The 16,014-nt window shown below is 47.0% G+C and overlaps 7 protein-coding genes across 7 annotated transcripts; 4 read left to right on the top strand and 3 right to left on the bottom strand.

Annotated features, from left to right (window-relative positions):
• Positions 1–869: 869 nt before the first annotated feature.
• On the top strand, positions 870–1,648 carry TrAFT101_011436 (uncharacterized protein; the record flags this gene model as incomplete). The annotated part of the gene is made up of 2 exons (XM_066129263.1): positions 870–1,178; positions 1,529–1,648. The coding sequence occupies 2 exons, from the start codon at positions 870–872 to the stop codon at positions 1,646–1,648; spliced, it is 429 nt and encodes a 142-aa protein (XP_065985395.1).
• A 2,472-nt stretch (positions 1,649–4,120) lies between these two features.
• On the top strand, positions 4,121–6,624 carry TrAFT101_011435 (uncharacterized protein). Its single transcript, XM_066129262.1, has 9 exons — positions 4,121–4,181; positions 4,251–4,481; positions 4,557–4,681; positions 4,756–4,981; positions 5,049–5,580; positions 5,637–5,751; positions 5,834–6,098; positions 6,160–6,344; positions 6,399–6,624. The coding sequence occupies exons 1-9, from the start codon at positions 4,178–4,180 to the stop codon at positions 6,495–6,497; spliced, it is 1,782 nt and encodes a 593-aa protein (XP_065985394.1). The 5' UTR covers positions 4,121–4,177; the 3' UTR covers positions 6,498–6,624.
• Positions 6,625–7,416: 792 nt separating this feature from the next.
• On the bottom strand, positions 7,417–9,661 carry TrAFT101_011434 (uncharacterized protein; the record flags this gene model as incomplete). Its single annotated transcript, XM_066129261.1, has 4 exons — positions 7,417–8,445; positions 8,501–8,628; positions 8,692–8,969; positions 9,034–9,661. 4 exons carry the CDS (start codon positions 9,659–9,661, stop codon positions 7,692–7,694), a joined length of 1,788 nt encoding a protein of 595 aa, XP_065985393.1. The 3' UTR covers positions 7,417–7,691.
• Positions 9,662–10,359: 698 nt separating this feature from the next.
• On the bottom strand, positions 10,360–11,374 carry TrAFT101_011433 (uncharacterized protein; the record flags this gene model as incomplete). The annotated part of the gene is made up of 4 exons (XM_024910734.2): positions 10,360–10,544; positions 10,616–10,914; positions 11,002–11,238; positions 11,313–11,374. The coding sequence occupies 4 exons, from the start codon at positions 11,372–11,374 to the stop codon at positions 10,360–10,362; spliced, it is 783 nt and encodes a 260-aa protein (XP_024758145.1).
• A 421-nt stretch (positions 11,375–11,795) lies between these two features.
• Positions 11,796–13,564, top strand: TrAFT101_011432 (uncharacterized protein; the record flags this gene model as incomplete). The annotated part of the gene is made up of 5 exons (XM_066129260.1): positions 11,796–11,979; positions 12,058–12,126; positions 12,176–12,322; positions 12,387–13,246; positions 13,316–13,564. 5 exons carry the CDS (start codon positions 11,796–11,798, stop codon positions 13,562–13,564), a joined length of 1,509 nt encoding a protein of 502 aa, XP_065985392.1.
• Positions 13,565–14,333: 769 nt separating this feature from the next.
• Positions 14,334–15,311, top strand: TrAFT101_011431 (uncharacterized protein). The gene is made up of 3 exons (XM_024910131.2): positions 14,334–14,458; positions 14,579–14,815; positions 14,872–15,311. Exons 1-3 carry the CDS (start codon positions 14,355–14,357, stop codon positions 15,230–15,232), a joined length of 702 nt encoding a protein of 233 aa, XP_024758147.1. The 5' UTR covers positions 14,334–14,354; the 3' UTR covers positions 15,233–15,311.
• Positions 15,312–15,408: 97 nt separating this feature from the next.
• On the bottom strand, positions 15,409–15,828 carry TrAFT101_011430 (uncharacterized protein; the record flags this gene model as incomplete). The annotated part of the gene is made up of 1 exon (XM_024900761.2): positions 15,409–15,828. One exon carries the CDS (start codon positions 15,826–15,828, stop codon positions 15,409–15,411), a length of 420 nt encoding a protein of 139 aa, XP_024758148.2.
• Positions 15,829–16,014: the final 186 nt, after the last annotated feature.

Raw genomic sequence — 16,014 nt, 5'->3', positions numbered from 1 at the left:
TCATGTTGCGGTCGCCATGGATAAGACAGAGGGGTATCTTACTTGTCTTGACTCAGTCCGATTGAACGAAGACCGTTGCCAGCCCAAATCTGCTGGGGTTCAGTCTTGATCTTTCGCCCAAAGTGGCCTCTCTGGCTGATTTCCCAAAGCTATCTTATTTACAGGCCAATAATGGGCTTTCACGCGTCCAAGAAGAGAGCAAAATATTTGGCGTCGTGTATTTACTCTACTAAATCTCGACTTATTACTACCGTATTCCCTCGCAAAACTCGACCTCGTTATGGAGTGAAAATGTTAAGAAAATTTGTATTTTTATTTTATTTTTCTATATAAATATAGTAGAAGACATAAAAAAAAAACACTTAAAACTTTATCAGACCGGGGTTTGATGCTCCACGGCGAGGTCGAGTTTTTGAGGTTTTGTAAACTCGACCTCGCTGTGGGGCATCGAACCCCAGTCTAGTGAGATTTTAAGTACCTTTTTTTTTTTCTCTACTATATTACTATAGGAAATAAGAAAAAAGATACTTTGCCCCATAGCGAGGTCGAGTTTATGGTAGTAGGTTGCCAACTGTTGGTAGACCCACCATACCTTATCATTTGGGTGGAGTGTTCAGGGGTCTCAAGTGGCCAGAGATAGGGATGGCATCAGAAGGAAGCTAGACTGTAAGCAAGGGACTGGTCGATGGCCTCCCGGAAAGCTGTCTCGGAATGGCAACTGTTCCCACCCCTTGTCCTGAAGCGAGGTCTCACACCAACCAGATATTTGTGGTGGATTTACGAACTCGTGGAGGCAAATGGAGAACTGAGTGCATTTCGAGGAGCCGTAACTTGCCTCAGGTTATCTAGAAAAATTCCGCTCACTTACAATGTTGATAAATTCTTGCTCTGAAAGACACCAAGTAGCCAAGCTCATAGCAAGAGGAGCTCAAGAGGGCGAATTATGCTGCGGGCAGAGAATCCTCGAACAAATTTGGCTCTTTGACGAGCGGCGACGCGACGTCGGTATGGCTATCTTACGCCCAAGGAAAAATGGCTCCGACAACCCAGACTTTGAAACGTCGCCTTCAGATGAAGCTGGCGTCATCCACCAAAGAGGATCATCACCAGAACCTGATGGCGTTTGCAAAATAGGCACGCTCACGCCCCTGCCTCTAAGCCGCGGTATTTTGCGTATTGTAATTTCAACATGAGCTGGATTAAATCCTTTGCAGACGACTTAGCTGTGCGAAACGGTCCTGTAATCAGTAGAGTAGCCTTGTTGTTACGATCTGCTGAGGGTAAGCCGTTCTTCGCCTCGATTTCCCCAATGCGATAGCTCCTCCCAGCCTCTGGGGGACGAGTAGGGGGTTTTCCGGTGTTTGTATTTTTGGTTTGTTGGTTTGTTGGTTTGTTGGTTTGTTGGTTGGTTGGTTTTTTTTTTTTTTTTTTTTTTTTTTACCTTCCCTCCGCGAAGAAACAGCGAAGAGGAAGTCGGGGAGTAAGGGTGCCTTACGGCATAATTGGTGGTCGTTCTTAACCCACAAAGAACGATTTTGCAATTCGAGGGGCTACCGGCGTGCAGCAAGCAACAGTCATTCTTAGCCAACAGAGAACGATTTGCAGTTGGGGAGAAATTGGCCTTGCGGCCAGTGGCAGTCGCTCTTAACCCACATAGAGTGATTTGCGATGAGAAAAAAAGGCGACATGCGGCGAATCGGGTGGTTCGTTGCAAGCCAAAACATCGATTTTGCGATTAAGAAGCCGGCCTAGAGAAACCGGTCGTACTCGCCAGCGTCCTGCTCGACTTGATGATTGTAAAGTTAATCTACCTTCACAGCGATCACAGGAGAGATTATTACCGGAACATATTCCTGAAGAGTATAATACGCTGGGAAAGCCGGTGAGTATTTTTAAGGTGGCGGAGATTGGGGGTAATTATCGCTGCTATCTGAAGTTATATATTATAAATACATGGTAAAAGCTAAAAGAATATTATATAAAACTGGGGAAGTCTGCGCTGTTTTCTGCAGTAATTATATTTTATCCTGGACTTGGAATTAGGTATCTGGAGATAAACTAGGTAATAAAAGAGTAGTTTATGTGGGTATGAGATATTAAAACAGGGTTAACTAGGTATTTTAATAAGTGGTATTGCTGAGATATGCTATAAGGCATATATAAAGCAACCAGTTTTAAAAAGTGTAATAACAATAGGAATAGCTGGCAATTGTTATAAAGTGAGTGAGTTTAGATAATAGGTGAAGAGTACAATGAATAGGGCGGCAGCCAGGCAGTGAGCTTGACTGGTATATGCGAATAGAGACACAGGAAACTGGTGATCTAGTGAATGGTAGATGGCATATTAAGGATCATTCCCGGTGCTTAGTTAACTAGCGTTTAATGATTTATAATACTAGCCATGGTAACTGACTATAAAAGGTCATTTAGCCTTGCTAAGTTGTCCTTGATGTTGTAAAGGCTCTTGATAAGCTTGATGATATTGGAGGCGCTATAATGCCTTAAAAATTAAACTAGCCCATTTTGTAAATGGGGAGACAAGAGAAGCCGCCCAAGCGTTTTTATCATTGCGCGAGTTCAAAGGAAGCCACAGCGGGGAGTTGTAAGCCTGGACCTTCCTAGAAGTAGTCGAAGAATATGGCCTCAGCGAGAAAGCTGGCTACTTATCTTTCTAGTAGTCTATTACAGTATGAATACGGCCGTGATAGTAAAAGAGCGGGATTGACCCCTGTCTGACTTTATATAAGCTTGCGGGTTATCTATTTGCATAGTACGGACCAACTAACTCCATGTATACCAGAATTAGTTAAGTCCATTATGAGGAATCATCCAAGTACAAACACCCCTCCTATCTAAAAATCATGCAATTACGCTTGAATCATAAGTTCTCGCTAGCGTAATTTTACATGGGGTACTCCGATGCCTTAACGTTTTAATGAAAAGCAGCCGATGACCCCAGACCCATTTTGGATGTCCTCCTCCTTGATTAGGCTGGAGCTCTCACTAGGGTCAACACTTTCAATATAGGTGCTTGACTCGAACAGCATCTCGGGATAAGCGCTGATTCAGGCAATGTCATGTGCGGAACATTCCAAAGTTCTCTGTAAGATACAGAAAATAACTCACCTCAATCGTCGCTAGCATTGGACTTTCTTGGAACTTTTTTTTAGAGTAGGGGTCTAGAATCACGAGTTCCCAGACCACTGTCTGTCGTGGATTAGTGGCCCGCGTTAGTCGACCTTCACTAGCAATGACGCGACAACATTTGGAGCGGGTTTTCGGAAGTCCAGGAATGTGCCCTCCAATATCCCCAAGGCGTAGCCTGATTTATTCTTTCGGATCCGGCGAGCACAGATACTGGGGGAGGCGTTTGGCGGTGGTGGAAAGAGGTGGTGGTGGAAAGAGGTGGTGGTGGAAAGAGGTGGTGGTGAAAAGAGGTGGTGGTGAAAAGAGGCGGTGGTGAAAAGAGGCGGTGGTGAAAAGAGGCGGCGCGGTACTTGGGGCAGGGAATTTTCTTTCTAAGCTTCTTTTTGGTGGCTGAAAACGGATGAAACTGCAGCATCTAAACTAAGTAAGGCAATTACATGCATAACTGGTAGTAAAGTTAGTAGTAGTAAGTAGCCCTCGTAGTAGTCTTTTCCTTTCCGGTTATTCGGCTAAGGGGCTTGCCAAATGTCAGACGTCTGTCTTCAAGCTTGATTATGGCAACACGCGATGACATCGGGTAGACTGTCGGAATTTTATTCACGGCCCAGTGCAGCGCGGCATCGTAGGTATGTGCGAATTCATCCCTTCGGCACCGCTCAGTTATATCCAGTGGCATCTGTATGTAGTCCTGCTGATGTTACTCCGTACAGAGCATCTCATCTTGGTAGGTGGTACTCAGATGTACGGAGTCGGTACGATCCATACGAACCCCATTCTTTCTCAAGACCAACCCTGGCTTTGCATTAGTGGCTGCGCTAGAGGCCCTGAGGGTGGCCACCCCTGGCCTAGGACCAGAAGCTGGAGACATGCTGATTTACTGCAGATAACAATCACCCATGTAGTTGCATTAAGGTATACAAAAGAATAGAATCACCCACGGTAGTAGCAAGAGTAAATCTGATTGAATTCGACCTTCCTCTTCCCCTTTTCTTCTTTCTTTTTTTAGAGAAGGCAGGAAACAAAAACAGCTATGGGTATGTGCCATGTGTGATGCCAACCTCAACTATGTCAACTATGTAATGCCTAACACAAGGCCTATCTAGCGGAGGTTGCGAAGCACGAGACCGCTGTCATCGTACCCAGCGAGAAGGAAGCTTTCGAAGACTCTCCCGCCGATTTCAGCCACGGGCAGAGTGTCGCCATTCTCAATCAGGATTACGAGGGAAAACCCACAGACGAGGAATTTGCTACTCTGCGCCGTGTCCCTGGCAAGATTCCAACAGTCGCTTACCTCCTCTGTGCTGTTGAGTTCTGCGAGAGAGCCTCTTACTATGGTACGCTTGCCTACTAGTCGGATTTAACGGCGTCACTTGGTATGGATGGAGCATTAATACTTGTGCTTTCCTTAGGGTGCGCCCAGATTTGGACAAACTACATCAACCGACCTCTGCCCAAGGGTGGCAATGGTTATGGTTCCCCTGCACCTGGAAGTCAGGCTACTCAAGGCGCCTTGGGTCTGGGCGAGCAAATAGCCGTAAGACCTTGCTCCTCTCCCGTTAACTTTGAGCCTTTGTTGTGTGTGTCGCATGCTAATTTGTATCAACACAGAATGCTACTTCACAGTCTTTCAGCTTGTTGGCTTACTGCCTTCCCCTTGTTGTCGGTTATCTTGCCGACACGAGATTCGGTCGCTTCCCAATGATTTTCTGGGGTGTCATCATTTGTGGCGTCGGTCATGTCCTTATTGTCGCAGGTGGTGCCAAGACACTGATCGACAATGGAACTGCCAAGATTCCCTTCTTTGTTGGCGTGTACATCCTCGCTATTGGAGCCGGTACGTTGCAGCCCGAGTACTTGAACCCGTTCTGATTGCGGCACCTGGTTAACTCTTTTCCTCACAGCCATGTTTAAACCAAATGTCACACCCCTCCTGCTGGACCAGATGAAATCGCATGTACCAAAAGTCAAGACTCTCAAATCTGGTGAACGAGTAATCGAAGACCCTGAACACAGCGCTGAGAGAGTCATGTTGTGGTTCTATCTTCTCATCAACATTGGCGGTTTCATGTCCACAGCGACATCGTACTCGGCAAGATACGTAGGCTGGTGGTTGGCTTTCTTGCTCCCTCTCATCCTTTATCTTCCCCTGCCCCTTCTCCTTATCTGGCTCAAACCCCGTCTCGTTTTGCACAAGCCTGGCGGCTCTGATCTACCAAATGTTTTCCGAGTCATCGGTCACTGTCTGGCGAATGGCGGCATATTCAGAATTGGTCGTAAGGGATGGTGGGACAACGCCATACCGTCTGTTAGAGTTGAGAAGGGATTGTCCGTCGAAACCCACTACAGTGATCAATTCGTTGTAGACGTACAGCGAACTATGCAGGCAACGGGAATGTTCTGCTTTTTCCCTGTTCAATTCTGGAATGACAACGGGTACGGTTGCCTAGTTTCTACTTATCACCCTGACTGTGCTAACCTGGGGGATGTAGTATCGGAAGCGCAGCAAACTTTTTGGGCACTATGCTCACAGGCAACGGTGTCCCTAACGATGTCATTGGCAACTTCAACTCCCTTAGTATTATTGTACTAGGGCCAATCCTCAATGTTAGTTACTCCGTGTCAAGGCTGCGGTTTCGTTTGGCTTTTGCATTTGTAAATGAGGAATCTGCTAACCAGATCCTTACAGTACGGACTGTACCCCTTTTTGCGCAAGTCTAAAATTCATTATGGCCCTGTTGCTCGTATCACGACTGGCTTCTTCCTCAGTACACTTGCCGGCATTGGCTATGCTGTGCTAACTTACAAAGCCTACCAGACCTCGCCCTGCGGTTGGTATGGCTCTTCCGACCCGAGGTGTGTGGATAATGGATTGGTCTCACCCATCTCTCTGTGGTGGGAGGCTATCCCATACGCTCTCGGTGGATTTTCCGAGCTGTTCATTAACGTTCCGGGTACGTTCAAAACTTAATATGTCATGTCCTTATGGTTACTAATGCATCTGTATACATTTAGCCTACGGTATCGCTTATTCTCGTGCTCCGGCTAACATGAGAGGCTTGGTGTCAGCCATCAACCTCTTCAACACTGGCTTTGCATACATCATCAACCTGGCTACCACAGCTGCGATTGTAGATCCTTACCTTGTCTGGGATTTCGGTGGCCCTGCTATCTTAGGCGCAGTTGTTACAGTTGGCTTTGTATGTGTTGGAACCCCCTCGTGTTAAATCAGACAAATGCTGACTTTATTTTAGTGGTTTGTCTTCCGCCATATTGACAAGGAAGAATTCGTACTCTCGACGACAAAGACTAGCGAGGCTGAGGAAACTGAGACTGACGAGCATACTGCGTAATCTTATAAGCTTAACAACTTGGCAATGCAGTAATAGGCGCCTCCAGGAGGATTTAATATAAGCAAAACCAGCACATATCTTTCTATAAAATAAACCGCTAAGCTAAATAAGGGAACCTGATATTAAGGAGCTTTATATCTTTGCATAGTAAAATAAAAGAATCACGTATTAAAGGAGTGTGTTTCTATTCCTTTATTATAAGATGATTAATATATTGCGCTCCTACTGGGGATTATGCTCTTATAATTAATATTTTTTTTTTACCTTATACTCCATACTCCTCAAGCTATTAAAAAAACAGATGCTTTTATAGGTAAAATTAGCTGCCGTTAGTAATTTAGTGTAGAGGTGTTATAGCCAATTACGTCATATAGCAGTTTTCTTTACATATATTAGAAGTATACAAGCAAATGAATATAATCTTCAAGCATATATAACTATAGGTAGTGGAGAATTTAAAGTTCTATCTACTCCCCTATAAATAAGCCACTAACCAGCAGATTAGTAGTTATATAGATAACCATTAGTAAACACCGGCTGTTATATATGTTATATTTTTATATTATTTTTATTATAAAGTTATTATAGTTATCTTATAATTATTAGTAGCACAATGCTTTATCATATATAACTATATCTATTAAATATATAGAATCCCGTCCGCTCTCCCAGAGTCAAGCTAGTGAAAGGTAGATTAGTAGTTGAGTGGGTGACCTTCAGCGAACACCGGCTGTTGTATGTTCTTTTATTTTTTCCTCGTTTCATCATAAGTTTAGTGTGGCAGTAGCACAGTGTTCTGTCACCTGAGACTATACCCATTGGAATATACAGGATCCTGTCAAGCACTTCTCTTGAGTGTGATATCTTCAATATTTGGCATCCTAAGACTCCAAATCTAGCATTTCAAAATTTAGCGCTTGTTAACTTCAACTTGTCTCATCCCTCAAGGTTCAGACACGATTTCCCGTGCTCTTGATCGTGCGGTCCTGTATTCGGATCTTTTCAAAGAGAATATAAGATCTGTAATACATTCCGCATGTATTTCATGCTCAAGGGCCTTTGCCATAAAGCGATCTAGCCGAGTACTCTGTATCACGCGCTTATTTCTTTCCGCTACAGTAACAGCCGCTTCTTACATGGACCTTCCGCACCGTCAATTTGGTATACTATCAAAGGTGCTGCCGCCAACTGATCTCAACCAAATAAATATTGACGGCCCTTGGATAGCTTACTGCCCGAACGACTCTTTTCATCTATGAGAGAGCCCCACCAAGCAGTTTCACTACGGTCGGCCCAGACCTCCTCAAGCAGCTCAGTTGTGGTAGAAAACATGTCGTAACGGGTTTTGTTGCTCCACCAAGTGCAGTACTGTTTTGCTTCTTGGCGTAAATGTTCATCTGTGGTCTCGCAGCCAGCTAGGAATACTGGAAGTAGAAGTTGTTTCTGGACCATTGAATCCCGTCTACACGATGTGACGTGATTGAGCGCTTTCCGAGCCAAAAAGGAGAGGGATGGAGACGGCGGCATGTCCCGTTGCCATTTGAAGACCCTGTTAATGTACAAGAGCAGGGCATACCGCCAGGCTTCGGCGCAGTGATGGAGGTCTTCGTGGTGCATCATGTTTGCCCAGCTGTATCCTTCTGGTAATCCCTTGGATGAACATAGTTCGTAAATGTCTCCGTATGTCTGATCTTTCCATTCCCTAATGGCCGCTTCCACCTCCAAAACGGGGTTCATGTCAAAATTGACGCAAACCATGGTCGATGCAAGTTCAAACTCTCTCGCATACGAGCCTAATCGAACCATCTGTTTGAACAAGGCCTCGGGGCAGCCAGACACGCTGTAGAATGTTGGTTTCGCGCTGCAGATCGGTTTGAATAAGTTGACTATAGTTGACTCTGATAGAACGCAGCCTTGTCGAGTAGTCAGCGCCAGTGTGACGTCCCACCTATGCGATAGGATTAGCAAGCCAAACTAAGATGATAATCGGGAGCAAGGCTTACCAGACGAGCATTTCAATCCCAGCTTGCATTCGGGCAGACTTTTGGTCATTAAATGCCTCTGCGGCACGTATCATCTTATGTGCGCGCTGCAGGTACCACACCCACGGTCCATGCGCTGAGGTTGCGCACTATGTCCTCGTCGTCATCTGTTAGTGTGGAAGAAAGACTCGCAGAAGGATGATGAGACTCACATCTAGAGTCATGAGAATGAGCACAGCATCTAGGAGGGTGGGTTCGAGATTAGTATCCTCAGTGGCACTTTCCACGTCTCTCAACATCTGCAGTGCTGTTTCTTTGTGCGTTTTTGCCTCCTCCGAGTAAATTCCGCTCTCACGGTTCAGATGTCGATATGACAGGGCCAGAATGGAGTGCCAAAGCAATTGAGAGCCTTGACACCTCGCAGCATCGAATCGGAATGGATTAGCCTCAAAATCATTGGTCAAGGGCATGACGCAGAATTCTTGATTATCTGTGAGATGTGATGTTAGACTCATACAATGATGGGGAAATGGCTGCTGGTGGTACTGTCGTACATCTGGTAAGTAGATGTGTAATTGTGTTACTGAGGCTGTTGCTACCAATATTGGAATTGATCCAGGACGTATCGATGTTTTGAGTTGCTTGGTATGCATTGACATCAAAGTCAGTCTCCTTAGCCACGTCAGATGGTTCATGATCATCCGCCGGCTCCCGATTTTGTGCTGTAGACGTATCTAGTGCCAAAGAGGATTCATCTATTTCGCATATCGTAATATCGGGTCCAAAATAAAACGGAAAGTTGCCAAGCTGATCTCCAGAGGAGGTAGGGCTAATACCTGAGTCGAAGAATGGATTAAACAGGTCGTCGCCGAAAGTCTCGTCGACAGCATGGTAGATACCGCTCAAGACGGCATCATCCAGTGGTGATAAGATCCTCGAAACATTAATTTCGTCCGGTCTCGGTTCCATTGGGGACGGGATGTCTACGGGTTTTGCATGCCCCTGTTGGTACGTCATACAAGGCGCCGTAGGGCTCTGGAGAGCGTCGCTGCAGCCGACATGATTTTCGGCGTCTGCTTGGGAGGTAGGCTTCGCACTGGGTTTCGATCTTGTTCGCCGGCGTCGCTTACGACTTCCGCTTTCGACAAACTTGAACTCTCGATATGGCTTTGCTTGAGACATGCTGGATGAGACGCTCGTTTTTGAAAAAGATGGCCTCTCCTTGTAAAATGCGGCAACGTTGAGCCATGTTTTTGAGGACTAAGCTCCCGTGTTAGTGGTCAAAGCGACGTTGCGAATGTATCCGTTGGTTCCACTTTCAGTAGCCAATTGCTACGTAGTTGGTCACCAGAAGTGGAACTAACGGATACTATCTGATTTCGCCACCCGTGTGGCATTGCGGGCACCAATCAAAGGTCCTGTAACTGCACAATCGCAGATGGCCCCTTGTATATACCATGTGGCGGGCCCGCAGATTTCCAGCAAATTCCAACCTACCACATGAGTCCTTGAACAACCGCTATCACTTCCCGGCTTCCCGACTGGCCGTTTGAGTGGACTAGGAATCGTCTGGTTGAAGGTTTGCCCGACGCACATGGATTCTACATACTACGCTTTGGCACCGCCGGGTTGTGTTTGTGCCATGTACGGGAGACTTACAGCTGATCGCAGTAACAAGAGACTGAGTCAATCAACCCAGCCCTGCAAAGATGACTGAGTAGATACGCACACGGACCAAGAGCAAACTTGTGCAGATATGTCTCATGTATTTGGCCCAATGGCCCGAAATATATTTAATACATAGTATGTCATGTTACCAAACACCAATGAGCACGAGCGGGGAATTTAACTTTGGTAGCTTAATTGCAGGTAGACAAAATCTAGTTATACAGGCCGCCGTTCGCAGACAGAACGGATCCTGTGGTCCACCTGGCATCGTCGCTGCAAAGGAATGCCACCAATGGCGCGATGTCGTCCACCTCTCCAACCCGGGCTGCTGCGGGAGTCGAGTCAATCAGAGGCTGCATGTCTTTGAGGAACTGCTCATCGCTCTGGAACCATTGATCTGCCCCGTCTTGTTAGCTGAGCCGATTTCTCAACATAATCCAAAAGACGACATGTGTTGTCTGCACTTACCCGTTGCTATCGGTCCAGGGTTCACACTGTTGACTGTGATTCCGTGAGACTGACCCAATTCCTTTGCCCATACTCGCGCGAGCGCCTCGTTCGCAGCCTTCGTTGCGGCGTACACGGTCTGGCCCGCGACTCCTAGACGGGCACCGGCGGACGAAATGAAGACGATGCGGCCACCTCTTGCGATGTGAGGTTCCACCGCTTTGGTTAAGAAGATAGGACCCTTGACATTGGCGTCGAAATGGCGAGTGTAGAATTCTTCGGTCGTGTCTACCAAGTTGGCTTCGCTTCCTTGCGCAGCACTTCGTAAAGGAGGGGTACGTGTTAGTTGCCGCCTAGTATATAGATAGGTACGAGACAATCGTACACAAACTGGATACTTCACATACTTATGGATAAGAATGTCAATCTTCCCGCTCGGGCTAATTTTTAACGCAGCGTCGACGATTCTTGGGATTTGGTCCAGTTTACTCATATCCGCCTGACACACGATGGCCTTGGTGCCGTTTGCTTCGATCTCAGATGCGACCTTTTCGGCCCGTTCTTTGCTCCCCGGTGATACGTAGTTCACGACGACATTGGCACCGCGTCGACCCAGCAGAGTTGCAATGCCAGCTCCAAGCCCCCTGTCGCCAGGATAGCGCACACAACGTTAGAATATTGCCTTTGTCTTGTCCTGTTTGCTCGTGTCTTGTCTTACCTTGATGCGCCAGTGACAATTGCAACCTTGCCAGAAAGATCGAGTCCCTTGAAATCCCTCATGATGCGATGAGAATCTGCCGTCTAATGCAAAGTGCATATGCTTGAATTCGTGTGTTTTCTATACCCCCAACAAACGTCATTAAGTGGCCATTTTATCTTATCGGCAATGGTGCTGTGGCTGTAGTGGTGCTCTCCAATTCCCACGCTCCACGCCACTATTGGTAAAATGCGGACTGCGCACCCCTCTTGCCTGAGATGGAAATTACCAAATTAAGTAAAACTTTCACAATTACTAGATTCGGAATTCTCCAGCAGCTCCAAGGAGGCGGCACGACTTCCTCTTGGTGAGCCATGGCGCTTATGAGTGCTAAAACCACTTGGGCCGCCCACAACAGCTCCCTTGGGCAAGCTGCTTGACCTGCACCTTAACCCTAAGGAGAAGTGTTCATGCTAGTACTTACACCATCAAACTGACCTCACAATGACTGGGAAAACTGTAGACGGTTACTCTTGGGAACAAACCACGGGGGTTGTATCGGGCCTTGAAACTGACGCTGTTGTCAGGCCTCCTCAGTCACCGAGTATCAGAGATAAAGTGTACGATGCTGTTGTGATTGGTGCAGGCTACGCTGGCCTCGCAGCGGCGCGAGACTTGGCGTTGTCGGGTACGTCTGTCGCTGTGCTATGAGAAGTATCGCTATACCTGTTGCTAATTATTATTTTCTTGTTCTGCTCTGCAATAGGTCGAAGTGTTTTGCTGCTGGAGGCTCGTGACCGCATCGGAGGTCGAACATACACTGTCAACAAGGATGGTGAATTTGCCACAAATAATAAAATTAACATTCGCTGAACAATGAGCAGGCTTTCTCTATGAGATGGGCGGCACATGGGTCACGCACCATATGGGCTATCTTTTCCGCGAAATGGTGAGGTATGGCATGGATCGCGACCTCATTACCACAGGAAGCCCGGATATGCACAAGGGCTATTACACAATGGATGTTCCGGGTATGGATAATCGCTCAATTGTGTTCCATCGCCGGGATGATACTAAACACAACTATTTTCGCAGGTGCAAAGCCTCGAAAGTTGAGCCACGAAGAAGCTGGCGCTATGCAAGCCAAGGCCTGGGATATATTTGTTAATGTCGACGGACAGTATGGTCGCACGCTTTGTCCACTTCCCCATGCTCAACTAAACAATGTCATTGTGGGCCGAAAGACAGTAGAGAAATGGGATCAGCTGTCATGTCAGGACCGTTTTGAACAGATTCAGCATCTGCTCACTGCCGAGGAACAAGGTCTCCTCGTATCTCTTCTCTTGCATATTTCCGGGGGCGACATGAAGAACTCTAGCCTTTGGGATATGATCAGATCTCACGCTTTATTGATGCACAGCTCGGACAATTTTACTGACGTATGGCTGAGATATAAGCTCCGTTCCGGACAGACGGAACTGGCTAAGAGGATGTTCGAAGATGCGAGAGCTCGGGGAGCCGATTACAGCTTTTCAACACCCGTGAAATCCATCCTCCAGGGCAAGACAAAAGATGACTTGGTCACTGTTACAGCCCTTTCGGGTCAGACTTTCCGGGCTCGAAGGGTGGTCAGCACCATTCCTCTGAACGTGCTCAAAGACATACGGTTCTTCCCTCCGTTGTCCAAAAAGCGACAAGAAGCTATCAACATCGGGCACGTGAATCAAATGACCAAAATCCACGCAGATGTGACTAATCCAGAGCTTGAACGATGGAACGGCATGCGTTTCCCCGGCCTTTTGATGTATGGATACGGTGATGGCAGGCTTCCTAATGGCAGAGTACATCTGGTTGCTTTTGGTGCTGATGAACGCGAGACATTCGTACCGGAGAAGAATCCTGAATTAGTCGTGGAATCTTTCAACAAGTTGCATCCTATGGATATCAAGAGACTGGTATGTTTGGAGCTTCATCACACGATTTACGCCCTTGTCAACGGCTAACTCGGCTAACTACGATAACAGATCTTCCACAATTGGAGCACAGACCCATACTCCCAAGGCGGACCAGCTTGGTGGCAGCCTGGCTACATGTCCAAATATCAGGACGAGCTCCAGAGCCGTCACGGAAATGTTTTCTTCGCGTCTGCCGACTGGGCACATGGATGGCGAGCTGCAATAGATGGCGCCTTGGAACAAGGATCATTGTCCGCACAATCTATAGATCATGAGCTTGCACCCGGAAGATCTACCGCGGTCGAGAGTAAACTGTAAGGCTGGGTGGTTTGGGCAAGGTTGTCGTATAATACCTCGACACTATCGCTGTTTATCATATCAGCTTGTCAAGGTTGCAAAAAGTTCCAAAAAGTTCATACATAATCAGTACACGAAATTACACCGTGACCCAAGTTAGTGAAAGACTCTCATAGAACAAGAAAGGCTGATGATACATAGCTTCGCCACAGCGACTAGATTACCTAGTAACAGTCTAGGATGGCAATATAGGTCATGCTGGATATTTGAGATCTTGCGTACCAGGTCTCTCGTCTCGCTTAGTTGTATAAATACACTACTTCAGCATGCCATCTTAATCTTTAATTCTCCCAATATAGGGTTGTGTAGAAGCATACTTGTATTGAATAACTCGGACTAAACCCATTGAAGTCCGATACTTTATCATCTGAAGAGATCATTCTTCGCACATTTGGTTGCACAATAAGGCACGTTAGGCGGCAGGTCTCGAGAGACCCGCCCCCGCACTGGATAACGGCACGGTGAGAGCATTTCCTACGCATACACCAGAGTTCGTGAGTGTCCCGTGCCGGATAATAAGGTTGCGTGTGCCATTATCTGAACCTAACCGAATGAGGTCATTGATCTTGTTGCCACTTTATTTCCCAAAACGGTAAAAACGAATCAAACGGGTAATTCCTTGCGCGGAGTCTGCTCGACCCAATGTCAGGCACTACTTATCTCCGGACCCGCTGCAGTGGCAGAGCTTCACTCTTCAATTCCAATATGCAGCATCCCATCCCACAGAGACCATCCACGCCAGAGTGTCCCAATGGCAGCCGCACAGAGCAAGAACCAGGAGATCCTGGATATCGCCAAGTCCCTCAAAGGGACGCCCTGGTGCGAGGAGTATGAGCGCATGATATCAGGCATGCTGTATGTGTTGTCCCAGCCTCATCTTCACCTCTCCCCGCATTAATACAACTTTGGTTGTTTTCAGTCCAGCAGCATTTTCCATACTATTTGATTGGGACTATAAACGCTAATTGCGTCTAGGTATAACCCTTTACACCCGACTTTGTTGGAAGGACGCCACAAGGCTCGCTGCGCTGCCTATAAGTTCAACAATTTAGACCCAAATGCCTATGACTTCGAGCAAGTTGCCGAAGTTAGAACGAAGCTGCTGGGGGAAATGCTGGGCAGCGTGGGAGAGGGAACATACATTGAAACCCCTTTCTCCCCAGACTATGGTTGCAACATCATCATTGGCAAGAACTGTTTCATGAATTTCGGGTAAGTCGGGCATCCAAGCGGCCTAAAAAAAATGTATGGCTGATTACTCTCTGTAGATTCACTGTTCTCGACACTAGCCTGGTCATCATTGGCGATCGTGTGCAGATGGGACCTAATGTTCACATCTACACTGCTGGCCATGAGACCAGCGTTTTATCGCGCATCAAGTTCGTTGAGTTTGGCCACCCTATCAAAATTGAAGATGACTGCTGGATCGGTGGGAACGTTATAATCTTGCCTGGGGTCACCATTGGTCGCGGCTGTACGGTTGGGGCTGGTGCTGTCGTCACAAAGTCCCTCCCGCCTTACTCAGTCGCCCTTGGAGCACCGGCAAAGGTTGTCAAGACAATTGCCTCCGTTGAGGAAGAGCTTGCCGACCCCAAAAATCCATTTCGAGACATGCCCGATAGAGTTTAGATGATGATAGAGAAGTAGCAGTATGGTATATACACATCTCAAATGAGAAAAATATAAAAAATAGAATCTTCATCAATTCAGAGCCATAAATAAGTGTAATTCATTACGAAAATACATCCGTCCTTTGCCATACCTGCCGCATCCTCTATTCTCCAAGTCTTGCCCGTCACAGTAATTCAGCTCGCAATGGCCTCAGCCTGGAGCTCAGCATGCATTCCTGAATTGACAAGCTCAACAACCACCACCGATGTCCATGTAGGTGTCCAGTTGGGGAAGCGTTGTTGAGACAATGCAAACATAACTTCCTCGCACTCTTTTGCTGTGAAGTACGCCACTATCTTGTGCGCCGAGGCTAAACCACCGTCCACGCCAGCGTTCAGTAGAGCGGCGTCTAGGCAATCAAGAACGGCATTGAACTCGGCTTCGAGAGAGCTGCGCACTAGCTCGCCTGTTTTAATATCGACGCCAACGTGCCCAGTTGTAACTACAAGTGTAGCGTTACCCGGAGGAATTGATGCGGTTGTTGCAAGCGAGGCTGACCGGAGCATGTCGCCAACAGGGCCAGGAAGCCATTGGTATTGGACAGATTTGGCCATAATGCTCAAGAAACCTGGCTGGGGTACTCTAACCAGTTATGATGCAGGCTAGTATAGACCTGACTTGTGAGGAACAAGGCCATCATTCAAAAATTGATTGGCTTTATGTCTGGTGTAGCAATGCTTCGAGCATTTAGACCTATCTCTATTTCCATTTTGAGCTGGGCAGGTTGGCGTGGACCCTGC

This window comes from Trichoderma asperellum, chromosome 7 (assembly GCF_020647865.1).
Source record: "Trichoderma asperellum chromosome 7, complete sequence".
NCBI classification, from domain to species: Eukaryota; Fungi; Ascomycota; class Sordariomycetes; order Hypocreales; family Hypocreaceae; genus Trichoderma; species Trichoderma asperellum.
This window is presented reverse-complemented; position numbering and strand designations above follow the sequence as displayed.